The following is a 27,398-nucleotide window of genomic DNA, read 5'->3' on the forward strand; positions in this document are numbered from 1 at the left end:
AGGTCTCTGTAATAGCAGCAACATTATAGTTCCAAGTACTAATCCAAGCTCTAAGTTCATCTGCCTTACCCGTAATACTTCTTGCATTAAAACATATGCACTTCAGGCCACCAGACCCGCTGTTTTCAGCAACATCTCCGTGTCTGCTCTGCCTCAGAGCCCCACTGTCCCTATTCCCTAGTTCTCCCTCAATTTTTTCACCTTCTGACCTATTGCTCCCATGCCCACCCCCCTGCCATACTAGTTTAAACCCTCCCGTGTGACACTAGCAAACCTCGCGGCCAGGATATTTATGCATTTCCAGTTTAGATGCAACCCGAAAGGCTGGGGTTGTTTTCTCTGGAGCAGAGATGGCTGAGGGGGGGACCTGATTGAGGTGTAGAAAATTATGAGAGACATAGAATCGGTAGATAGGAAAGTACTTTTCCCTCTAATTGAAGAGTCAATAATCAGGGGCATAGATTTAAGGTAATGGGCAGGAGGTTTAGAGGAGATGTGAGGACAAACTTCTTCACCAGAGGGTGGTGTGAATCAGGAACTCGCTGCCTGAAAGGGTGGTAGAGGTAGGACAATTTTAATAAGTATTCAGATGAACATTTGAAATGGCATTGCGTACAAAACTACGGTGCAAGTGAATAGTGAAGTGCTTGATGATTGGTGTGGACATGATGGGCCGAAGGGTCTTTTACGTGCAGTAAAATCAATTGATTTTTAAAATCAATTTAAAGTATCCAATTCTTTTCTTTCCAATTAAGCAGCAATTTAGCGTGACCACTTCACCTACCCTGTACATCTTTGGGTTGGTGGGGTGAAACCCACGCAGACACATGGAGAATGTGCATGCTCCATACGACAGTGATCCGGGGCCGGGATCAAACCCGGCTCCTCGGTGCAATGAGGCTGCAGTGCTAACCACCGCGCCACCGTGCCACCCAACTCTAATTTAAGTAATTCTCCATTCCTCCATTTGCAGTCTGCATTATCTGGTAATCAAAATCATTGTATGAGATCAGGTATTGGCTGTGCCGAGCATTCAAAGCTAGTTTTTATTTTCTCATGTCGGACTGATGAGCAAAGAACCACCTCAGCACCTCAGGAACAATCTGACAAAATCTATCATATCAGTATAAACATTCTTGCAGCTTGAACGTTCTATCACGACCTTTTCTTCTTCTAGATCCCATATCTCTGTCCACTTTTCCATTTGGGAAAGTTCAGCTTACATCATATCAAGCTGCAAAAAAAATATACAAGTGAGAAACATTAAAACAGGATTAAGTAAAAGCAGCCAGTGTTGGACTCTAAGTCAACCGATAGTTGGCCATATCATTCCTGGGGTACTGTTAATTTTCTGAAATTGCTCATTCTCTTTCATCAGTTCATCTCACAATTGTTTCCATGAATTTCTGTCACATTCCATTTCATTATTACACTCTGGAAACTGGAATTGCAAATGTCACCAAAACGGATGTTATTGTGATGCCCGATTAAGGCAATGGTGCTATTAGTGGTACTGATGGAGGGACAAGGTCGCTGTCTACATCTCATAGACACACCCTGGCATAATCTCTGCCGGATAATAAATTATCTTAAACAGCTACTGAAAGGGAAATAAGAACACAGCCTAGAAACAAAATATCCAGAAACAGTGCACCTGAACTTTCACTACCTGCATTCTCCCACAGCCCAAATATCAGCTGGAAGCTAATTCCAGTGCACTACTCTCTCCCCGTTGTCCAGTATCAATTTCAAACTAATCCTCCTATCTCATTCTTTCCAGAGGCTTGTATTTCAGTCTTCACCAAAAGTTTAGATAATCTCCCCTTAAATGATGTAATTCTCTTTGGCTCTACCACCTCCCTCTGGTCAAATATTCCAAGCTCCAAAAACATTCTATTTTTTGAAATAAATTTAGAGTACCCAATTATATATATATTCTTTTCCAATTAAGGGGCAATTTAACGTGGCCAATCCACCTAACCAGCACATCTTTCGGTTGTGGGGGTGAAACCCATGCAGACATGCGGAGAATTGCAAACTCCACACGGACAGGGACCCAGGGCCGGGATTTGAACCCGGGTCCTCAGCGCCGTAGACCCAGTGATAACCACTGCGCCATGTGCTGCCCTAAAAACATTCTATTTAGGCAGAGCAAAAAAGGTGGCAAACATGAGAAGGGAGGCGGTCAATGCAGGATTGAGGGTGTTGTACCTAAATACGCGCAGTATACGGAACAAGGTAAATGAGCTTGTTGCGCACATTGAAATTGGCCGGTACGATGTTGTGGGCATCACAGAGACGTGGCTACAAGGGGATCAGGGCTGGGATTTAAATATCCAAGGGTATGGATCCTATTGAAAGGACAGGCAGATGGGCAAAGGGGAAGGGTTGCATTGTTAGTAAGAAATGAAATTAAATCAATAGCAAGATGCAATATAATAAAGGGTCAGGAGGCATAGAATGGTAGAGTTGAGGAATCGCAAAGGTAAAAAGACCCTGATGGGAGTTATGTACAGGCCCCCTAGCAGCAGTCAGGATGTGGGGCAACAAATAAATCAGGAGACAGAAAAGGCATGTAAAAAAGGCAATATTACAATAATCATGGGGGACTTCAATATATAGGCGGACTGGGAAAATCAGGTTGGTAGTGGATCCCAAGAAAAGGAATTTGTGGAATGTCTAAGATGTTTTTTTGGAGCAGCTTGTGACAGAGCCTACTAGAGAACAGGTAATTCTGGATTTGGTGATGTGTAATGAGGCAGACTTGATTAGGGAACTTAAGGTGAAGAACCCTTAGGGAGCAGTGACCACAATATGACAGAATTTACCCTGCAGTTTGAGGGGGAGAAGCTGCAATCAGATGTAACGGTTCTATAATTGAATAAAGGTAACGACAGAGGCATGATGGAGGAGCTGGCCAGAGTTGATTGGAAATGGAACCTAGCAGGGAAGACAATGCAACAGCAATGGCAGGAGTTTTTGACAGTTATTCGGGAGGCACAGCAGAAATTCATCCCAAGGTGGATCGAAGAGGAGGACAAGGCATCCATGGCTGACGAGGGAAGTCAAGGACAGCATCAAAGCAAAAGGAAAAGCATACAAAGTGGTGAGGATTGGTGGGAAGCCAGAGGATTGGGAAGCCTTTAGATGTGAGCAGAGGACAACTAAAAAAGCAATACGGGGGGAAAAGGTGAAATATGAGTGTATAGCTAGTAATATAAAGGAAGATAGGAAGAGATTTTTTCAATATATAAAAGGTAAGAGAGAGGCATAAATAGACATTGGACCACTGGAAAATTAGGCTGGAGAAGTAATAACAGGAAACAAAGAAATGGCAGAGGAACTGAATAGTTACTTTGCATCAGTCTTCATGGTGGAAGACCTGGGATGTCACTGAACGGCTGCAGGATATCTTGAAGGGGGAGGGTGATAAGGCAGAGGTCATGGTACATGTTGGTACCAATGGCATAGGTAGAACGAGGGATGAGGTCTTGCATCAGGAATTCAGGGAGCTAGGCTGTAGAATAAAGATCAGGACCTCTCGGGTTGTAATCTCTGGATTACTCCCAGTGCCACGTGGTACAGAAATAGGAGACTAGCACAGGTGAATGCGTGGCTTAAGTGTTGGTGCAGGAGGTAGGGTTTTAGATTCGTGGACCACTAGGACTGTTTCTGGGGAAGGTGGGACCTGTCCAAGTGGGACGGTCTACATCTAAACCAGAGCGGACCCAACGTCCTTGCTGGCGGATTTGCTGGTGTTGTTGGGAGGACTTTAAACTAATTCGGCAGGGGGAGGGGACGCAGACTGATGGCAGAATAGGGCCACAGTATAGCATAGAGAAGCAATCAGGCCAAAGGAAATACATGATAGTAAGTTTCAAGGGAGTAAAGACAAGGCTGGATGGCCTCCACTGTAATGCCAGAAGTATTAAAGGTAAAATGGATGAGTTAAGGGAGACGATTTGTGTAATTTTGTTCACAAAGACATGCGCGGGAGATTTCTGGTTCAACACGCCGGTGGGATGCCCCGTTTCGCCAGCTGGTCAATGGGGTTTCCCATTGTGGGGCATCCCCATGCCGTCGGGAAACCCCTGGGCTGCTGGCAAAATGGAGCATCCTGACGGCAGCGAATTCAGCCCAAGGTTCAGTGAGGGACAGGAATGGCAGCTCAAGATTCCGAGATATAGAATCTTCAGGCAAGACAGAGGAGGGGGTAAAAGAGGAGGAGGAATTACATTATTATTTAAAGCGACTGTTTCTGCATTAAGGAGCGATGATATCTTGGAGGGGGCATCAAATGAAGCTTTGTAGGTCGAGCTTAGGAATAATAAAGGGACAGCGACATTGCTAGGTGTTTATTATAGACCCCCAGATAGTCAGCGGGAATTTGAGGAGCAAATATGTGTGCAACTCACAGAAGGGTGTAAAAATAATAAGAGGGGAATTACATTAGGTGATTTCAACTTTCCCAATATTAATTGGGATAGCCATCATGTTAAGGGCTTAGATGGAGTAGAGTTCTTAAAATGTATACAGGAGAACGTTTTAGCTCAACATGTGGAGGATCCAACAAGGGATGGTGCAGTACTGGACATACTTGTGGGGAATGAAGCTGGACAGATGGTTGATGTGTTGGTGGGAGAGCATTTCAGTGATGCCGACCACAACATGGTTCAATTTAAATTTATTATGGACAAAGAAATAGACAAGATGCAAAAAAAAAAAATGTTTTGGATTTGGGGAGAGTAGGTTTTAACACAATAAGGCAGGATCTGGCCAAGGTAGACTGGAAAGAGTTACTTGTGGGGAAATCTACAAAAAGGAAATGGAGAGGGTGCAGGCCCAATATGGTCTCTCTAGGGTAATAGGAAGGAGTAACAAGCCCAGAGAACCATGGGTGACCAGAGATATTCAGGATACAATGAGAAGGAAAAGAGAGGCTTTTAACAAGTACAAGGGGAGCAAGTCTGCAGAGGCATTAGTGGAGTACAGAAAGTGCAGGATGGAGTTTAAGAAATCAATTAGGAGAGCAAAGAGGGGATATGGGAAAGCTCTGGCTAATAAAAATAGTGTTGTGGGCGAGGCATTTACAGAACCCCAAAATGTAACATGGAGTTCAACCAACCTCTCCCTTTAATGGATTTGTTGCTTTTCCGAGCACGCGGCTTGTTCCCCAGGTGTGATATTACAATTATGGACACGTGGTTTTTAAACACAAAACAATGTTTATTCCATGAACTCAACTTAACCTTTTAAATAAACATTGGATCCCTTAACACCCTTCATTTCAAAGATAACCCTGAAAATAATACACCACTAAATAATCCCTCAAAATGTTCCTTCAAACATCCAAAAGGCTTCAAACCTTCAAAACAGTAACACACCAGTCACAATTAATATATATTTTCTGTTTTTATGACAGAGATATATATGCTTGGTTGACTTCAGCTCCAGCACCTTGCTTTCTTCCTGCAGCTCTCTGAAAACACACAGACACACCCAAGCTGCTTTTTCAAACTGGCTTTCTCCCTTCAAGCAGATCACAGCAAACTAGAACTTCTTAAGCTGCTGTCTCAAACTGGCTTTCTCCTTTTAAGCAGCTCACAGCAAAACAGCCAGGCACTTTTAAACTGCTCTCAGCAAAACCAGCCAGGCACTTTTCCAAACTGAAACTTCAAAATGGCTGAACTGAGCTGAGCTCCACCCACTCTCTGACATCACTGTTTTCTTAAAGGTACATTGCTTAAACATCCAGTTCGTAAAGGTACTCTCACATGACACCTGCCCCCAAGAAAAAAAACCCATCAACTTCAAGATGGTTTCATTTTTCACCTTTGCACCATCAATTAAGAAATGCACACAGTAAAAATACTTTTACGTTTCACAAAAAAACACACCCGCAAACAGGTATAACAATATAGTCCATTTTTCTTTGTTCTTCTTCCTCCAACCAAAATCCTTCTGGATTGACAGTCTCTTTGAACAAAGTCTCTGCACGATCCATCCATTCCTCTACTCCTCGGCATTTCTCTTTAGAATCAGATACTTTAGTTCAATCTGACCACAGAGTCCTTTGCAATTGTCCAATACAGGAGCATTGGTGATCACAGCTTTCAGGCATCAAATGCCTGTTGAAAGTCCGCTGTCCATTGAAATTTTTGACGTTTCTTTAGCAAGTCCATCAGGGGAGTAATCACACTACAAATCTTTTTGCACAAATGTTCGATCAAATCCATTCATGCTAAGAAATGGCATTATTTCCCTTCGTCTTGAGGGTATCGGAAACTTCGCAAGGAAAGTGATTCGGACTTCTCCAAATTCACTTTCGGCTAGGTTCATCACCAAACCTGCCTCCTGAAGTCGATCGAAGAACTCCATACGATGTTTAAAATGTTCTTTCCATGTCTGGAAGTTGGAAATAAAAGCAGATTGTCCCACTTTCTCAATGCAATCCTTCAAATGTGGGATAGGGTAAGAGTCCGTTCTTGTAACTGCATTCACCTTTCGATAGTCCACACTCAACCGTTGGGTACCGTCTGGTTTCACCCAAGAGAATGAGGAGGTAGTTTTGAAGTGAATGAAAATTGCTTATTGTCACAAGTAGGCTTCAAATGAAGTCACTGTGAAAAGCCCCTAGTCGCCACATTCCGGCACCTGTTCGGGGAGGCTGGAACGGGAATTGAACCGTGCTGCTGGCCTGCCTTGGTCTGCTTTCAAAGCCAGTGATTTAGCCCTGTGCTAACCAGCCCCTTGGAACTCGGGGAGAGAGACTCCAATGCCACCACATCCTTCCCCAAATAAGGACACCAAAACTGGACACAATACTCCAGTCATGATCTCATCAACACCCTATAAAATAGGGCGTCACGGTGGCGCAGTGGTTAGCACTGCTGCCTCACAGCACCGAGGTCCTGGGTTCAATCCCGGCCCCAAATCACTGTCCATGTGGAGTTTGAAAATTCTTCCCGTGTCTGCAGGAGTCTCACCCCCACAAATTGACAAATTGACAAAGGGCGTGACAAGGTATTGGTGGGCGTAAAAGTGGACAAATCTCCAGGTCCAGATGAATTGTGTCCCAGGATGATTGGGAGATGAGGGCCCCAAATTTTTAATTCCTCTCTGGCCACGGGGGAGATGCCAGAGGACTGGAGAACAGCGAATGTGGTCCCACTATTGAAGAAAGGTTGTAGAGATATGCCAGGGAACTACAGACCAGTGAGTCTCACATCAGTGGTTGGGAAACTACTGAAGAAGATTCTGAAGAAGAGAATCTCCACTTGGAGAGGCAATGTTTGATCAAGGATAGTCAGCATGGCTTTGTCAGAGGGAGGTCATGCCTAACAAATTTGATTGGATTTTTTGAGCAAGTGTACAGAAGAGGGTTGTGCAGTTGATGCAGTTCACATGGATTTCAGCAAAGCCTTTGACAAGGTCCCATATGGGAGACTTATTAAGAAGGAAAATGCCCATGGGATACAGGGTGATTTACTAAGGTGGATTCAAAATTGGGTTCGCTATATGAAACAGGGTGATAACAGATGGCTGCTTTCGTGTCCGGAAGCCAGTGACCAGTGACGTACCACAGGGATCAGTGCTGGGTCCCTTATTGTTTGTCATTTATATAAATGACATAGATGACTATGTGGGAGGTGGGATCAGTAAGTTTGCGGATGACACAAAGATTGGCCGGGTGGTTAACAATGAGGCTGAGAGTCTTGGGTTACAGGAAGATATAGACGGGATGGTCAAATGGACGGATAAGTGGCAGATGGAATTTAATCCTGAAAAGTGTGTGGTGATACACTTTGGAAGGAGTAATTTACAAGGAAGTATACTCTGAAAGGTCTGACACTGGGAAGTTCCAAAGAACAAAGGGACCTTGGCGTGTTTGTCCATAGATCTCTGAAGGCAGACGGGCAAGTTAATAGGGGGGTGAAAAAGGCATTTGGTACACTCACCTTTATCAATCGAGGCATGGATTACAAAAGCAGGGAGGTTGTGTTGGAGTTGTATAGAACTTTGGTGAGGTCACAGCTGGAGTACTGTGTGCAGTTCTGGTCACCACATTATAGGAAGGATGTGATTGCACTGGAGGGGGTGCAGAGGCGATTCACCAGGATGTTGCCTGGGATGGAACATTTAAGTTATGAAGAGAGGTTGGACAGGCTTGGGTTGTTTTTGCTGGAGCAGAGAAGATTGAAGGGCGACCTGATCGAGGTGTACAAGATTATGAGGGGCATGGACAGGGTGGATAAGGAGCAGTTGTTCCCCTTAGTTGAAGGGTCAGTTACAAAGGGGATATAAGTTCAAAGTGAGAGATTTAGGGAGGATTTGAGGGAAACCTTTTTTACCCAGTGGGTGGTGATGGTCTGGAATGCACTGCCTTTTCACAATATACACTAATGATCTGGAAGAAGGAACTGAAGACACTGTTGCTAAGTTTTCAGATGATACAAAAATCTGTAGGGGGGCAGGTAGTATTGAGGAAGCAGGCGGGCTGCAAAAGGACTTGCACAGGCTCGGAGAGTGAGCACAGGACAAAGGACAATGCGGGACAGGAACAGGCACTTCGGCCCTCCAAGCCTGTACCGGTCATGATACCAACCTTTGCCAAAACCCTCAGTACTTGTGCCGTATCCCTCTATGCCCATCCTATCTATGTGTTTGTCGAGATGCCTTTTGAACGCCGTTAATATAGCAACTTCCACAACCTCCCCTGGCAACGCATTCCAGGCACTCACTATCCTCTGTGTAAAAAACCTGCCTCACACATCCCCTCTAAACTTTGCCCCACAGATCTAAAACCTATGACACCTGGTGACTGACCCCTCCACCCTGGGAAAGAGTGCTTGCCCATCCACTCTATCCATAGAACATAGAACGTTACAGCGCAGTACAGGCCCTTCGGCCCTCGATGTTGTGTCGACCTGTGAAACCACTCTAAAGCCCATCTACACTATTCCCTTATCATCCATATGTTTATCCAATGACCATTTAAATGCCCTTAATGTTGGTGAGTCCACTACTGTTGCAGGCAGGGCATTCCACGCCCTTACTACTCTCTGAGTAAAGAACCTACTTCTGACATCTGTCCTATATCTATCTCCCCTCAATTTAAAGTTATGTCCCCTCGTGCTAGACATCACCATCCGAGGAAAAAGGCTCTCACTGTCCACCCTATCCACTCCTCTGATCATCTTGTATGCCTCAATTAAGTCACCTTTTAACCTTCTTCTCTCTAATGAAAACAGCCTCAAGTCCCTCAGCCTTTCCTCATAAGATCTTCCCTCCATACCAGGCAACATTCTGGTAAATCTCCTCTGCACCCTTTCCAATGCTTTCACATCCTTCCTAGAATGCGGCGACCAAAATTGCACGCAATACTCCAAATGCGGCCGCACCAGAGTTTTGTACAGCTGCAACATGGCCTCATGGCTCCGAAACTCAATCCCTCTACCAATAAAAGCTAACACACCGTATGCCTTCTTAACAACCCTCTCAACCTGGGTGGCAACTTTCAGGGATCTATGTACATGGACACCGAGATCTCTCTGCTCATCCACACTACCAAGAATCTTACCATTAGCCCAGTACTCTGTCTTCCTGTTATTCCTTCCAAAATGAATCACTTCACACTTTTCTGCATTAAACTCCATTTGCCACCTGTCAGCCCAGCTCTGTAGCTTATCTATGTTGCTCTGTAACTTGTAACATCCTTCCGCACTGTCCACAACTCCACCGACTTTAGTGTCATCTGCAAATTTACTCACCCATCCTTCTACGCCCTCCTCCAGGTCATTTACAAAAATGACAAACAGCAGTGGCCCCAAAACAGATCCTTGTGGTACACCACTAGTAACTGGACTCCAGGCTGAACATTTCCCATCAACCACCACCCTTTGTCTTCTTCCAGCTAGCCAATTTCTTATCCAAACTGCTAAATCACCCTGAATCCCATACCTCTGTACTTTCTGCAATAGCCTACCGTGGGGAACCTTATCAAACGCTTTATTGAAATCCATATACACCACATCAACTGCTTTACCCTCGTCCACCTGTTTGGTCACCTTCTCAAAGAACTCAATAAGGTTTGTGAGGCACGACCTACCCTTCACAAAACCGTGTTGACTATGTTAGACGTTTTAGTTGCTGTGAAATGAAGAGTCTAAAGTTCCTGTTCCTTTTCACCAAACACCATTTATTTCACTTCCACAGCCTCTGCACAAAACTCTTAACAACACACCACCTCCCAGAGGCCACCTGAAGCCCCTCTACATATCAGTGTCAATTAATGGATACTTAACATAAATGAGACAACTAATTGCAATATCTCTTAACCCATTACTTAACAGTCTCCCCTTCCTTGGAGAAAAAAAAATTAGGTGAAAACAAAATTTCAAGAAACTCAGAAACACACACATGATGTCCCCCCCTTTTTATTTTGTTTGGAGAAAGAAAGAAAAAGTCATAGAAACAAACGCCCTTCATTAACAATATCCAAAAGTTTCTGTGAACTCGCCCCTCTTTTCGTAAAACAGTCTGACAGTTGATAGCTCCTGTCGACCCATTTAATTTTTGTTATTTCCCCTCTGTCCAACATCTGCTTCAAACTTGCGATGTCTATCCGTAACCTCTTTTCATTGACACTTTTTGTAGAGTGCACATTTTCCCACAGGGATTTATTGTCAATGTGACAGTCAATAGGTATATTACCCAAATCCCCTAATCCCAAAATTTCTGTCAATATCATACTTGTATAAAAAGCCATATCCACCGCCTCTACAAGGCTTAACGTCTCAGCAGCCAAAGTGCTTTTTACCACTCTCCTTATTTTCTTTGTTTCCCACACAAGCGGGCAACATTTACCATTGTTCCCCAAAAGGAAAATTATAAAAACCCCTGCGCTTGAAACCCCATCACATAAATTTGCGGAGGACGCATCACTATAAACTGTGAGTTTCAAGTGCTTAAGGTCACCTAAAACCGGGAACTTCAAAACACACTCCTGCATTTTTAGTTTGGCCAACGTTTTATTTGCTCTTATTATGTCTTCCACTTTGGGATCATTCATTTTTGTACTCAACTCTAAGACATCAAAACTCACTTCCGGTCTAGTCTGTCTACCTAACCAGTTCAGTTGCCCAATTAAACTTCGCAGTTGCTCTTTTTCTATCTTTGAAACCATTGTGTCTTTTTGTGAAACTCGGCCACGACTAATTGCTATTGAGCTGATGCTTTCCAAATAAGATTGCTGACGTAAAGTTGCCCCTAACTTAGTCTGTCCAATTTCCAGTCCAATATATTTAAATGCACCGGAAGCCTGACTTCCAACCCTGAATTCTTTCCTCAAACCAGAGATTACAATAGCTTCAAAATCACCAGTCCCACCCCACAAAAAATCATCGACATGCATCATAAAAATGCCAGAAAGATTTCCTTTATAGTGCCAGTAAAACATTGCAGGATCTGCTTTCAACTGGCAACAGCCTAACTTTAACAAAACTGACCTTACCGAAAAATACCAGACTCTAGATGCATCATTTAATCCATATACACATTTGTTCAACTTCCAGAGTACCCCTTCTGTGTTAGCTGCTTCTTTAGGGGGACGGAGAAAAATGTCTCTCTGGAGCTGATGCCCCTGCAAAAAGGCAGCTTTTATATCTATAGATTTGCATCCCCATGCCTTTGTGGCTAATAGAGCCAAGAAGATCTTTAAAATAACCTTTCCTGCTGTAGGTGAATCGACCCTTAAATCCAGATCTTCTAAGTTTTCTTCAAATCCCCTTGCCACGAGCCTGGCCTTTGCCTTATAAGTTCCATCCGGAAGAATCTTTTCCGTGCAAATCCATCTGTGGGATAGAGCTCTTTGTCCCCTATCCGGTACTTCCGTGTATACCCCAAATTCACTCCAACTATGCAATTCTTGCTGTTTAGCTTCTTTAATAACTTTTTCATCTAATTTATTTGAAGCCACCAAAATCTCATGTGTATGTGGGCTTCTACTCCTATTAGAATTCGTAGTCTTACTCATGTTCCGAGATCTTGACAAACTACGTCCCCTCTCCCGCATGGTATCTCGTTCTGTACTGCTACTGCTTGATCTTTCCCTTCTGCTGTGGGATGTCCTTTCAATAGTTCTCGACCTTTTCCTGCGGACCTGTTCACTATCCGATGAACTATCTGAACTGGCACTGCGCTTCTGTGCCCTCCATTTTTGAACTTCGTTTTCCCAATCCATTGTCTTGACTCCTTCCCTTGAATGCTGTACATTCAACCAATGTTTATACTTTCTAGTGGCCTTCCCTGCTCTACTAATGACAGTTGCATCCTTCCATTGACTAGACCCTTCAGGCAAGTATGTCACTTTTGTACCAACTTTTGGCAGTTGCCCTTTCGGAAAAATGGCCTGTTTTAATTCATCAGAAGTGTTGTGTTCCTCCACAGAAACCCTGTCTATATCAGTTAATTGGTCCTCATAGTTCTGTAACACATGCGTACCAGATGATTCTGGTTCCTCGTCATGTCTGTTTGCTCTGTCTAAATTTGAAAATTTGTAATCTGTACCCATTATCCTTGATGAATGTACCCTAACAGTTTGATTACCATGTTGCAAAATAATTGTTTTGCCATCTATGCCTATGATCTTCCCTGGGCCTTTCCATTCATTAGAATTGTCTCTCTTATAGTATACCATGCCTCCTTGCTGAAAAACGGCATCTGATGGCCGTACATTATGTCTTGAAGCTCTGTCAGAGACTTCTGCTTCCAAAAAAGCTTTTCTACTGCTATGTAATGCATTTAAATGTTCAGCAAAACCAGAGCTAATTGTAGTCCCCTCCCAAGCTGGAGGCTGGTCATCCACAATGGACGGAATTTTAGGATTTCTACCAAACAGTAATAGAAAAGGACTATAGCCCCTAACCATCTGCAATGAATTCTTTGCATGTACTGCCCATGCTAAAGCTGAATTTAGCCTGCAATTTGGTCGATCTGCTAAAATTTTCCGAAGCATGTCATCGATGACAGCATGATTTCTTTCACAGACACCATTACTAAATGGGCTTTCTGCAGCCGTATTCATAACTCTGATATTCATGTTTTCACACATATACCTAAACTCATCATTAGCAAATTCTCCCCCATTGTCCATAAGGAATTTTGCCGGTGGACCCATTCATGTCCCTCTCCATTTTTCCACGATTTGATCCAGAATTACTCTCTTTTCTTTACTTCGTACAATCGCTGATTGACTAAATCTAGTTGCTAAATCTACAAAATGCAGAAGAAATATATTATTTGCTTTATCCCAGATCTTAAGGTCCATGACCATAATGTCGTTAAAATCCCTGGCCAAAGGTAGGGTTACTATCGTTCGTGCTGGTGTCCTTCTGTACTTCCTACAAACTTCACAGCGGTCACTAACCTGTTCTATCAGTTTAGGAGAGTCGTCATCCCTTACCCCTGCATCCTTTAATAAATTTTTCAGACGGATGTGCAAATTGCCTATGCAGTTTTAATACCACAAGCTTTTTATCAGCTAAAGTCCCATTTTCAACTGCCATTAACACATCCTTAACCACTCTACTTGAAAATTATTTGTCAGTAATGGAATACAATAGTGTTCCGACTGTGTATATTGTAAGTCCACCGTCTTTCCAAAAACTGTTGCCTTATCCTGTTCCATATCCAGTTTCATGTGTGCTTTCTTCATCGATGGTCTGCGCAGAAGCAAAGGTATCTCACTTGATACAACATCCGTGCTAATGAAATGATTCACTCCGGCAATATTGCAAGGGATCACCACTCTTTTCAGCGACTTCAGAGTATTATCATCCCCAAACCTGAAACTTGTGGAACTTTCAAATTCCTTAACCTTGTTACGATTTTCAGCATTCAAGGAGTCCAGATAACATTTTAACCAGTCAATTCCACACACAGAAGATGTGCAGCCACTGTCCAATACAGCACAGTTGAAGGATTGTGCAACCAACGCCCTCATTACCGGCGTAAAACTGCTTGTCAATAGGACAATGCCTTCTTTCTGGTCACTATCTTTTTCCTCTTCTGACTCTTCCATGTCATGTGTCGCTTCAAACACTCTATCACAACGAGTTGAACAGTTGAAAGCATAATGGTATTGAGTTACATCGAAAACATCGATTTATCATGCCCCGTGCATTTCTGGGGTTCATCTTCCTATTGTAGGTTCTAACTGAGTTTCTGTCTTCATAATTTCCTTGTCTTGGTCTCCTTCTATAATCTTGAGCCCTGTTCGTAGCCATACGATTTGACCATCCTGTTACTAGTGTACCTTCCATATTCTGCCTTATTGCAGGCTGACCTATTTGGGTCATCAGAGCCATCGGAATCGAATGTTTCCCCAGAAACGTTTGTAAAGCTCTTGTCATCTGTTCGAATAAGGTATCCTTATCAGTAAACTGAACTCCTGTCAAATCCAGGAGCCTATCCATGTTGCTCACTCTCGCACAGTCAAGTAATTTAAAGGCCAACACAGACTGTGGAAATTCCAGATTGTGTTTCTGCAGCCTTTTATATAGTCTGCCAAATTCCATTATATAGTCTTCCATGGAGATATCCTCCATTTTCCGGAACTTATCAAAATCCTGTAGACAATGATGACATAAAGATCAAAGCCAAAGGCTCAGCAATCTCCTCCCTAGCTTCCCAGAGAATCCTAGGATAAATCCCATCCGGCCCAGGGGACTTATCTATTTTCACACTTTCCAGAATTGCTAACACTTCCTCCTTATGAACCTCAAGCCCTTCTAGTCTAGTAGCCTGTATCTCAGTATTCTCCTCGATAACATTGTCTTTTTCCTGTGTGAATACTGACGAAAAATATTCATTTAGCAGCTCTCCTATCTCCTCGGACTCCAAGCACAACTTCCCACTACTGTCCTTGACTGACCCTACTCTTACCCGAGTCATTCTTTTATTCCTAACATATCTATAGAAAGCTTTAGGGTTATCCTTGATCCTACCTGCCAAAGACTTATCATAGACAGAGTTGATAGTCAGAGGCTTTTCCCCGGGGTAGAGGGGTCAATTACTAGGGGGCATAGGTTTAAGGTGAGAGGGGCAAGGTTTAGAGTAGATGTACGAGGCAAGTTTTTTACGCATCGGGTAGTGGGTGCCTGGAACTCGCTACCGGAGGAGGTGGTGGAAGCAGGGACGATAGTGACAATTAAGGGGCATCTTGACAAATACATGAATAGGATGGGAATAGAGGGATACGGACCCAGGAAGTGTAGAAGATTGTAGTTTAGTCGGGCAGCATGGTCGGCACGGGCTTGGAGGGCCGAAGGGCCTGTTCTTGTGCTGTACATTTCTTTGTTCTTTGTTCTTTGTCTATGTCCCCTCCTGGCTCTTCTTAGCTCTCTCTTTAGGTCCTTCCTAGCTAATTTGTAACTCTCGAGCACCCTAACTGAACCTTCACGTCTCATCTTTACATAAGCCTCCTTCTTTCTCTTGACAAGTGATTCAACTACTTTAGTAAACCACGGTTCCCTCGCTCGACCACTTCCTCCCTGCCTGACAGGTACATACTTATCAAGGTCACACAGTAGCTGTTCCTTGAACAAGCTCCACATTTCAAATGTGCCCATCCCCTGCAGTTTCCATCCCCATCCGATGCATCCTAAGTCTTGCCTCTTCGCATCACAATTGCCTTTCGCCCAGCAATAACTCTTGCCCTGCGGTATATACCTATTCCTTTCCATCACTAAAGTAAACATAATCGAATTGTGGTCACTATCACCAAAATGCTCACCTACCTCCAAATCTAACACCTGTCCTGGTTCATTACCCAGTACCAAATCCAATAAGGCCTCGCCTCTCGTTGGCCTATCTACATACTGTGTCAGGAAACCCTCCTGCACACATTGGACAAAAACGGGTCCATCTAAAGTCCTCGAACTACAGCATTTCCAGTTAATATTTGGAAAGTTAAAGTCCCCCATAACAACTACCCTGTTACTTTCACTCCTATCCAGAATCATCTTTGCAATCCTTTCCTCTACATTTCTGGAACTTTTCGGAGGCCTATAGAAAACCCCTAACAGGGTGACCTCTCCTTTCCTGTTTCTAACCTCAGCCCATACTACCTCAGTAGACGAGTCCTCATCAAACTTCCTTTCTGCCACCGTAATACTGTCCTTGACTAACAATGCCACCCTTCCCCCTCTTTTACCACCTTCCCTGAGCGTACTGAAATATTTAAACCCCGGCACCTGCAACAACCACTCCTGTCCCTGCTCTATCCAAGTCTCCGAAATGGCCACAACATCGAAGTCCCAGGTACCAACCCAAGTTCACCCACCTTATTCCGGATGCTCCTAGCATTGAACTAGACACACTTTAAACCACCTTCCTGCCTGCACGCTCCTGCAACTTTGAAACCTTACTCATGACCGCACTACTCTCAACCTCCTGTATACTGGAGCTACAATTCAGGTTCCCAAATTCAGGTTGACAAATACATGAATAGGATGGGAATAGAGGGATACAAGAGGAATTCCTGCTGAACAAAGTTAAACCCTCCCTAATCCATGTCTCTCATAATGGTGTAAACCTCTATCAGGTCACCCCACAACTTCTGCCTTTAACAAACGTTTTATTAAGGCATTCATGGTTTTATAACAAAAGATACAAATACAAATGTAAACGTAATTCAGTGCATAACACACCCCTCCATCTCTCACTGTTCCCGCCTAAGCTAGACAAAAATAACCTAACTCCCCCTTATTGAATCTGCTAACAGTTTAGTTTTACCTGAAGAAGTTGATAAACGGCTGCCACCTCAGAACGAACCCTAACGTTGATCCTCTCAGGGCGAAATTAATGTTCTCAAACCTGAGAAAGCCAGCCATGTCGCTAACCCATACCCCCAATTTTGGGGGCTTCAAGTCCCTCCACGCTAGTAAGATCCGTCTCCAGGCTACCAAGGAGGCAAAGGCCAAAACGTCAGCCTCTCTCACCCCCTGGACTCCCGGGTCTTCCGACACTTCAAACATTTCCACCTCTGGACTCGGTGCCACCCTCGTTTTTAGTACCGTGGAAATGACATCCGCAAATCCCTGCCAGAACCCCCTAAGCTTCGGGCATGTCCAAAACATGTGGACATGATTTACGGGTACCGCTGCACACCTCACACACCTGTCCTCCACCCCAAAAACCTGCGCATCCGGGCCACCATCATGTGTGCCCGATGAACCACCTTGAATTGTATCAGGCTGAGCCTTGTACATTGATGCACGATCAATTGGACAAAGACTAAGGTTGGGTACAACTGTGGCTTTATTACGGTCAGATGCGAGGCCTCCTGCTGCAGCTGGCGAAATGGCAGGGCACTGGAGTTCATGCATATTTATACAGTTCTCCGTGGGCGGAGCCAGCCGGCAGGAGCTACTGGCGAACCTGTAGTGCAGGTCCTACCTTACATCTCCTATTACAGTGGTTCACCACATTCATCCCCTGTTAAAAATGAGTCCGGCGGGGGTGACGTGAAACTATATACAATTAGTGCAATTATGTACAGTGGTAGGGAAACAAAAGTCCATGTTGACGGTCCGGAGTCCATCAAAGGCTCAGCTGGTCCGATGCTTTGGTGCTTCGTTGGGATCGGCGTAACAGTGGCGGCGAAGTCGGTGCTGGATGAGGTGGCACCGATGGCGGTGGTGGCGGTGCTGATGCTGGCCAGTCATCGGGGAACTCCAGGAGCGTGCCAAAGTCCTCTTCGTCCTCTTGTGCGGAAAAGGGGAGGGGGGGTGGTCTGGTGGGGTCAATATTGGCGGCGCGGTGGGAGGGGGGGGGGCGCATTGGTGGTGGGGGTGTGTGTGTTGGGGTGGAACCTGACGGTGTCAGGTCCGAGTGAGACAGTATCTTGGCGGCCGTCAGGGAACTCAACGTAGGCATATTGAGGGTTGGCGTGGAGCAGGTGAACCCTGTCCACCAAGGGGTCCGCCTTGTGGAGTCGGACGTGCCTACAGAGAAGGACCAGTCCTGGAGCAGCGCGCCAAGTCGGGAGCGACACCCCGGATGTGGACTTCCTGGGGAAGGTGCAAACACGTTCATGGGGTGTGTTATTAGTGGTGGTGCACAATAGTGACCGGATGGAGTGCAGAGCGTCAGGGAGAACCTCCTGCCAGCGAGAGGCTGGGTGGTTCCTGGACCTTGGGCCAGCTGGACGGCCCTCCAAACAATCCCATTCTCCCGTTCTACTTGCCCGTTTCCCCGGGGGTTGTAGTTGGTCGTCCTGCTGGAGGTGATACCCCTGCTGAACAGGAACTGACGCAGCTCATCGCTCATGAATGAGGATCCCCTGTCACTGTGGATGTAGGTGGGGAAACCGAACAGAGCGAAGATGGTGCTGAGGGCCTTGATTACGGTGGCAGACGTCATATCGAGGCATGGGATGGCGAAGTGGAGTCTGGAGTACTCATCGACCACACTGAGAATGTACGTGTTACGGTCGGTGGAGGGGAGGGGCCCTTCGAAATCCACGCTGAGGCGTTGAAAGGGGCAGGAAGCCTTCACCAGGCACGCACGGTCCGGCCGGTAGAAGTGCGGCTTGCACTCCGCACAGACCTGGCAGTACCTGGTGACTGTCCTTACTTCCTCGACGGAGTAGGGTAGATTGCGAGCTTTGACCAGATGGTTCAATCGAGTGGCAGGGGGGTGGGCACGGGAGCAATAGGTCAGAAGGTGAGAGCATTGAGGGAGAACTAGGGAATAGGGACAGTGTGGCTCTGAGGCAGAGCAGACAGGGAGAAGTTGCTGAACACAGCGGGTCTGGTGGCCTGAAGTGCATATATTTTAATGCAAGAAGTATTACGGGTAAGGCAGATGAACTTGAGCTTGGATTAGTACTTGGAACTATGATGTTGTTGCCATTACAGAGACCTGGTTGAGGGAAGGGCAGGATTGGCAGCTAAACGTTCCAGGATTTAGATGTTTCAGGCGGGATAGAGGGGGATGTAAAAGGGGAGGTGGAGTTGCGCTACTTGTTCGGGAGAATATCACAGCTGTACTGCGAGAGGACACCTCAGAGGGCAGTGAGGCTATATGGGTAGAGATCAGGAATAAGAAGGGTGCAGTCACAATGTTGGGGGTATACTACAGGCCTCCCAACAGCCAGCGGGAGATAGAGGAGCAGATAGGTAGACAGATTTTGGAAAAGAGTAAAAACAACAGGGTTGTGGTGATGGGAGACTTCAACTTCCCCAATATTGACTGGGACTCACTTAGTGCCAGGGGCTTAGACGGGGCGGAGTTTGTAAGGAGCATCCAGGAGGGCTTCTTAAAACAATATGTAGACAGTCCAACTAGGGAAGGGGCGGTACTGGACCTGGTATTGGGGAATGAGCCCGGTCAGGTGGTAGATGTTTCAGTAGGGGAGCATTTCGGTAACAGTGACCACAATTCAGTAAGTTTTAAAGTACTGGTGGACAAGGATAAGAGTGGTCCTAGGATGAATGTGCTAAATTGGGGGAAGGCTAATTATAACAATATTAGGCGGGAACTGAAGAACATAGATTGGGGGCAGATGTTTGAGGGCAAATCAACATCTGACATGTGGGAGGCTTTCAAGTGGCAGTTGAAAGGAATTCAGGACCGGCATGTTCCTGTGAGGAAGAAGGATAAATACGGCAATTTTCGGGAACCTTGGATGACGAGAGATATTGTAGGCCTCGTCAAAAAGAAAAAGGAGGCATTTGTCAGGGCTAAAAGGCTGTGAACAGACGAAGCCTGCGAGGAATATAAGGAAAGTAGGAAGGAACTTAAGCAAGGAGTCAGGAGGGCTAGAAGGGGTCACGAAAAGTCATTGGCAAATAGGGTTAAGGAAAATCCCAAGGCTTTTTACACGTACATAAAAAGCAAGAGGGTAGCCAGGGAAAGGGTTGTCCCACTGAAGGATAGGCAAGGGAATCTATGTGTGGAGCCAGAGGAAATGGGCGAGGTACTAAATGAATACTTTGCATCAGTATTCACCAAAGAGAAGAAATTGGTAGATGTTGAGTCTGGAGAAGGGTGTGTAGATAGCCTGGGTCACATTGAGATCTAAAAAGACGAGGTGTTGGGTGTCTTAAAAAATATTAAGGTAGATAAGTCCCCAGGGCCTGATGGGATCTACCCCAGAATACTGAAGGAGGCTGGAGAGGAAATTGCTAAGGACTTGACAGAAATCTTTGGATCCTCGCTGTCTTCAGGGGATGTCCCGGAGGACTGGAGAATAGCCAATGTTGTTCCTCTGTTTAAGAAGGGTAGCAAGGATAATCCCGGGAACTACAGGCCGGTGAGCCTTACTTTAGTGGTAGGGAAATTACTGGAGAGAATTCTTCGAGACAGGATCTACTCCCATTTGGAAGCAAATGGACGTATTAGTGAGAGGCAGCACGGTTTTGTGAAGGGGAGGTCGTGTCTCACTAACTTGATAGAGTTTTTCGAGGAGGTCACTAAGATGATTGATGCAGGTAGGGCAGTGGATGTTGTCTATATGGACTTCAGTAAGGCCTTTGACAAGGTCCCTCATGGTAGACTAGTACAAAAGGTGAAGTCACACGGGATCAGGGGTGAGCTGGCAAGGTGGATACAGAACTGGCTAGGCCATAGAAGGCAGAGAGTAGCAATGGAAGGATGCTTTTCTAATTGGAGGGCTGTGACCAGTGTGTTCCACAGGGATCAGTGCTGGGACCTTTGCTCTTTGTAGTATATATAAATGATTTGGAGGAAAATGTAACTGGTCTGATTAGTAAGTTTGCAGACGACACAAAGGTTGGTGGAATTGCGGATAGCGATGAGGACTGTCGGAGGATACAGCAGGATTTAGATTGTTTGGAGAGATGGCAGATGGAGTTTAATCCGGACAAATGTGAGGTAATGCATTTTGGAAGGTCTAATGCAGGTAGGGAATATACAGTGAATGGTAGAACCCTCAAGAGTATTGAAAGTCAAAGAGATCTAGGAGTACAGGTCCACAGGTCATTGAAAGGGGCAACACAGGTGGAGAAGGTAGTCAAGAAGGCATACGGCATGCTTGCCTTCATTGGCCGGGGCATTGAGTATAAGAATTGGCAAGTCATGTTGCAGCTGTATAGAACCTTAGTTAAGCCACACTTGGAGTATAGTGTTCAATTCTGGTCGCCACACTACCAGAAGGATGTGGAGGCTTTAGAGAGGGTGCAGAAGAGATTTACCAGAATGTTGCCTGGTATGGAGGGCATTAGCTATGAGGAACGGTTGAATAAACTCGGTTTGTTCTCACTGGAACGAAGGAGGTTGAGGGAAGACCTGATAGAGGTATACAAAATTATGAGGGGCATAGACAGAGTGGATAGTCAGAGGCTTTTCCCCAGGGTAGAGGGGTCAATTACTAGGGGGCATAGGTTTAAGGTGAGAGGGGCAAGGTTTAGAGTAGATGTACGAGGCAAGTTTTTTACGCAGAGGGTAGTGGGTGCCTGGAACTCGCTACCGGAGGAGGTGGTGGAAGCAGGGACGATAGTGACATTTAAGGGGCATCTTGACAAATACATGAATAGGATGGGAATAGAGGGATACGGACCCAGGAAGTGTAGAAGATTGTAGTTTAGTCGGGCAGCATGGTCGGCACGGGCTTGGAGGGCCGAAGGGCCTGTTCCTGTGCTGTACATTTCTTTGTTCTTTGTTCTTTGTTGAGTGACCCCCGGGTGACAAAGGCTGTCGTGTAGGGCCCGGAGTTGGTCCACTTGTGCGCTGGCACATGTACCTCGGGAGAGGGTGTCTGGTGGCTCGTTGAGTTTGCCGGGGCGATACAAAATCACATAATTATAGGTGGCGAGCTCGATTCTCCACCGCAAGATTTTATCATTTTTGATCTTGCCCCGCTGTGTGTTATTGAACATGAAGGCTACCGACCGTTGGTCCGTAAGGAGACTGAATCTCTTACCGGCCAGGTAATGCCTCCAATGCCACACAGCTTCAACGATAGCTTGGGCCTCCTTCTCGACGGATGAGTCTCGAATTTCAGAGGCATGAAGTGTGCGGGAAAAGAATGCCACGGGTCTGCCTGCCTGGTTGAGGGTGGCGGCAAGGGCGACGTCTGAAGCGTCGCTTTCTACTTGGAAAGGCAGTGACTCGTCCACTGCGCACATCCCAGCTTGGCGATGTCTGCTCTGATGCGGGCGAAAGCATGTTGTGCCTCGGCCACAAGGGGGAATTAGATGGACTGAATGAATGGGCGGGCGTTGTCCGCATAGTTTGGGACCCACTGAGCGTAGTTGGAAAAGAACCCCAGACAGCGTTTGAGGGCCTTGGGGCAGTGGGTGGGGGGGAGGGGGGGGGGGGGGGGGAGTTCCATGAGGGGGTGCATGCGCTCGGGGTCGGGCCCGAGTAGTCCGTTTTGGACTATATAGCTGAGAATGGCTAACCGGGTCGTGCTGAACACACACTTCTCTTTGTTGTAGGTCAGGTTAAGAAGAGTGGCAGTGTGGAGGAATTTATCGAGGTTGGCATCGTGGTCCTGCTGGTCATGGCCGCAGATGGTGACATTATCTAAGTACGGAAAGATGGCCTGCAAACCGTACTGGTCGACCATTCGGTCCATCTCTCTTTGGAAGACAGAGACCCCATTTGTGACACCGAAAGGGACCCTAACGAAGTGGTAGAGGCGACCGTCCGCCTCGAAGGCCGTGTATGGCTGGTCCGACTTCCGAATGGGGAGCTGGTGGTAGGCGGATTTCAGGTCAATTGTTGAGAAGACCCGGTACTGCGCAATCTGATTGACCATATCCGATTTGCGTGGGAGGGGGTACGCGTCTAGCTGCGTGTACCGATTGATGGTCTGGCTGCAGTCCACGACCATCCTGTGTTTCTCTCCAGTTTTAACCGCTACGACTTGGGCTCTCCAGGGGCTGTTGCTGGCCTCGATAATACCCTCCTTAAGCAGCCACTGGCTTCGGACCTGATGAAGGTCTTGTCCTGGGTGCTGTACCATCTGCTCCTAGTGGCAACGGGCTTGCAATCCACAGTTAGATTGGCAAAAAGGGAGGGGGGATCGACCTTGAGGGTCGCGAGGCCGCAAACGGTAAGGGGGGTTAAGGGCCCGCTGAATTTGAGGGTGAGGCTCTGGAGGTTGCACTGGAGGTCCAGGCCCAACAGGAGTGCAGCGCAGAGATTAGGGAGAACATAGAGGCGGAAGTTACTAAATTCTACGCCCTGGACAGTGAGGGTGACTGTACAAAAGCCTCGGATCGGGACGGAGTGGGATCCGGAGGCTAGGGAGATCCTTTGATTGGCAGGGTGGACCGCGAGGGAGCAGCGCCTTACCGTATCTGGGTGAACAAAGCTTTCGGTGCTCCCGGAGTCCAGCAGGCATGAGGTCACGTGGCCGTTGATTTCAACCATCGTCGACGCGGTGGCCAGGTTGTGCGGGCGAGATTGGTCCAGCGTCATCGAAGCGAGCTGTGGGTAGCCATCGGATGCTTCGGGTGGCGAGCGTGTGCGATTCCGATATCGGGATGTCCGGAGACCCCGTGGGGGACAAGATGGCGGCGCCCATTGCAGGGTCGGGACAAGATGGCGGCGCCCATGGTGCGCACATTGCGGGGTCGGGACAAGATGGCGGCGCCCATTGGTCGCACATGGACCCGGGAGGAGAAGATGGCGGCTCCCATTGTGCGTCTGACGTGGAGGAGGGGGTGATAGCGGGCGCGATCACAGTGACTGAGCGGGCCTGGCATACAGCCGCGAAGTGGCCCTTTTTTACTGCAGGCTTTACAAACGGCAGTGCGGGCCGGGCAGTGTTGGCGGGGGTGCTTCTGCTGACTGCAGAAGTAGCAGCGGGGACCCCCGGGGTGCGTGGATTGGCGTGCAGCGCAGGCGTATTGCGAAGGCAGGGCCCTGGCTGAGGAGGTTGTCGGCGGGGTCCAGGAGGGGTAGGGAGGAGTAGAAGGGTGGGCAGCACGGCGGGAGAGGTACGATTGTACGTTACGGGATGTGACCGTCATGGAGAGCGCCAATGTTTTCGTCTCCGCCAGTTCGAGCGTGGCCCCTTCCAGCAATCGTTCTCGGATGCGGTCCGACGCAATCCCCGTCACGAAGGCATCGCGCATGAGGAGATTCGCGTGTTCGCCGGCTGTGTCGGCCTGACAGTCACAGTCCCGGACGAGTGGAATTAGGGCCTGCCAGAAGTCTTCGATGGACTCACCAGGTAGTTGCGAGCAGGTGGCAAGTACATGCCTGACGAAGAGTGTGTTCGTCTTCTGCGCGTAGTGTTCTTTGAGGAATTCCATTGCTTTTGTGTAATTCGTGGCGTCTTGGATCAACGGGAACACGCTGGAGCTCAGTCTGGAGTACAGGACGTTTATCTTCTGAGCCTCCGTTGGCGTGGGGTCCGCCGCGTTGATGTAAGCCTCGAAACATGCTAGCCAGTGAGTAAAGTCTTTCCTGGCATCGGGCGAGTGCAGATCCAGCTGCATGCGATCGGGCTTAATTCTGATATCCATTCTGTGGAAATTCTGACTGTAATAAATTGATGCGCGATCAATTGCACAAAGACTAAAGTTGGGTACAACTGTGGCTTTATTACAGTCAGATGCGTGGCCTCCTGCTGCAGCTGGCGAAATGGCAGGGCACTGGAGGTCATGCATATTTATACCGTTCTCCGTGGGCGGAGCCAGCCGGCAGGAGCTACCGGCGAACCTGTAGTGCAGGTCCTACCTTACATCTCCTAATACAGTGGTTCACCACACATGATGAGGATGCGTTGACTCTGCTCAGAGCATCTTCCCACAGACCCGCCTCTAACTCCTTACCCAACTCATCTTCCCATTTACGCTTTAGCTCACCTATGTGGGTTTCCTCCGAATCCATAAGTTCTTTATAGATTTCCGATATCTTCCCCTCCCCCCACTCCGTTCCTAGAAACTACCCTGTCCTGTATCCCCTACAGCGATAGAAGCGGAAAGAACCTGCCTTCGCACAAAATCCCTCACCAGAAGATAAGGAACCTATCCATCTCGGCAATACACCTCCTCTTCCAGATCCCCGAAAGTTCCCATCGATAAACAGATCCCCCATCCTCTCAATCCCTGCTCTCTGCGACCTCCGAAACCCCCATCCATCCTCCCTGGGACAAACCGATGATTACCACAGAATGGAGCCCACACTGACGCTCCCTCCACTCCCATATGCTTCCACCACTGCCGCCAAACTCTCAGGGCCGCCACTACCACTGGGCTTGTGGAGTACCGGGCCGGCGAGAACGGCAGAGGAACCGTTACCAATGCCCCCAAGCTTGTGCCCTTACATGAGGCCGCCTCTACCCGCTCCCACACAGACCCCTCCCCCACTACCCACTTCTTGATCATGGCTATATTTGCCGCCCAGTATTAATTCCTAAAGTTTGGCAGTGCCAGCCCTCCCCTGCCACCCCCTCCCCGCCCCCTCGGCTCTAACAGCACTTTCTTTACTCGTGGGGTTTTACCCGCCCACACAAGCCCAGAGACCACCGCATTCACCCGCTTAAAAAAGGCCTTTTGTATAAGAGGCACTGGAAAACAAATAAAAATCTCGGAGAACTTTCATTTTCACGGTCTGTGCCCTCCCCGCCAGTGATAACGGGAGCATGTCCCACATCCGAATATCCTCCTTCATTTGCTCCACTAACCGGGCCAAATTATGTAGCTGCTCCCATCCCCGTGCCACCTGAATACCCAAGTAACAAAAACTCCTTCCCACCACTGTAAATGGCAGCTCCCCCAGTCTCCTCTCCTGCCCCCTCGCCTGGATCACAAAAACCTCGCTCTTACCCATGTTCAATTTGTACCCCGAGAACCGGCCAAATTCCCCGAAGATCTGCATAATCTCCTGTAGCCAGTTAAAATGGCTAACTCCCGATTTAGAATGGCTAACCCCGATTTAAAATGGCGAACGGCAAAGGCTGATGGGAAAATCAGCCAACAGGACTAAAACAAGCAGCTACAGGTAAACTGTGTATTCACCTCTGGGAAGGCCAGACAAGATCGATACCAGTAACCATCAGCACAACAAAACACCAGCCATCTGCATACTAATGAGCAATCCCCGGGAACAATGTGCAACATTTTAGACACAAAGCCAACCCAGACTCATCGGCACCAACAGAAGCCTACACAAAGGGAGGTGAACGATCACCTCAAGACCGCCCATCCATCAAGGAATCGCTCCAGCATTGGAGAATATCGAACCAAGTGATTGGGACAAAGTCCAATCACTTGGAACCAGGTACAGGGTCCGCCCCGAAAGGCGGGAAGCCCCTGGGGACTATAAGAATAGAGTCCAAGTTCAAATCGACCCTTCTGCACCCTTCTGCAACCTCCTGCACCCTTCTGCTTCTTCTTCTGACCGGGTAACTCAGCAACGCAGACCAACCCTTGACAGTGGCCGGTCCAGCCATCGCGAAACATCCCATAAGTCTTACATCAACGCTCGCAACGAGATAGGCCCTCCTAGCTATCAATCTGTACCAGCTTCGAATCCCGCAGGCTCAGAACCCGAACAAAAGGCCATATGTTTCCCTGACCTGGTGGGCCATTTCCAACTTAAGTATTGGCCTGTTAGTTGTAGGAAGTAGCTTAGACGTAGAATTTATGCATGCGTATTGATTACTGTATATAATAAATGTGCTTTAATTTAACTCTTACTAAGCGGTGTATTGGATTATTGATCATTACTCGGACTTGAACCACGTGGCGGTATCAGAAAGATACCTGGCGACTCAAGAGCAAAGGTGATAGCACAGAGCAATTAAACTAAGACTAAAGTTAGCAACAACACTCCCCCATCCCCCTAATGGGTCAGAAATATACAGGGGTAGAGGGCAGCAAGGTGGCGCAGTGGTTAGCCTGCTGCCTCATGGCACTGAGGTCCCAGGTTCGATCCCTGCCCCGGGTCATTGTCCGTGTGGAGTTTGCACATTCTCTCCGTGTTTGCGTGGGTTTCGCCCCCACAACCCAAAGATGTGCAGGCTAGGTGGATTGGCCATGCTAAATTGCCCCTTAATTGGAAAAAAAAATCAATTGGGCACTCTACATTTATGGAAAAAAAAGAGAAATATACAGGAGTAGGTCGTCTGCATATACAAGACCCTGTGTTCCACCACCGCCCCGGGACTAGCCCCTTCCAGTCCTTTGAAGCTCTCAGCGCCATCGCCAATGGCTCTATAGCCAAGGCAAACAACAGTGGGGAGAGGGGACATCACTGCCTTGTCCCCCGGTGCAGTTTGAACTCACCCAGTTCGTCTGCACATTCGCCAGCGGTGCCTGGTACAGCAAGCAAACCCAGTCAATAACCCTAACCGTCCCAGGACCTGCCACAGAAAATTCCATTCTACCCGGTCAAAGGCCTTCTCCGCATCCATA

The 27,398-nt window shown here is 47.2% G+C and overlaps 1 protein-coding gene across 1 annotated transcript in view; it reads right to left on the reverse strand.

Moving 5' to 3' along the window:
* Window positions 1-1,016: 1,016 nt before the first annotated feature.
* Window positions 1,017-27,398, reverse strand: part of xrcc5 (X-ray repair complementing defective repair in Chinese hamster cells 5) — a 361,785-nt gene continuing 335,403 nt past the window's right edge. The window contains exon 17 of the mRNA XM_072468320.1: window positions 1,017-1,234. Within this exon, the coding sequence (XP_072324421.1) occupies window positions 1,220-1,234 (15 nt within the window). The 3' untranslated portion in view covers window positions 1,017-1,219. The remainder of the gene's footprint in view (window positions 1,235-27,398) is intronic.

The sequence above is a fragment of the Scyliorhinus torazame genome, chromosome 2, assembly GCF_047496885.1.
Source record: "Scyliorhinus torazame isolate Kashiwa2021f chromosome 2, sScyTor2.1, whole genome shotgun sequence".
In the NCBI taxonomy this organism is placed as follows: domain Eukaryota; kingdom Metazoa; phylum Chordata; class Chondrichthyes; order Carcharhiniformes; family Scyliorhinidae; genus Scyliorhinus; species Scyliorhinus torazame.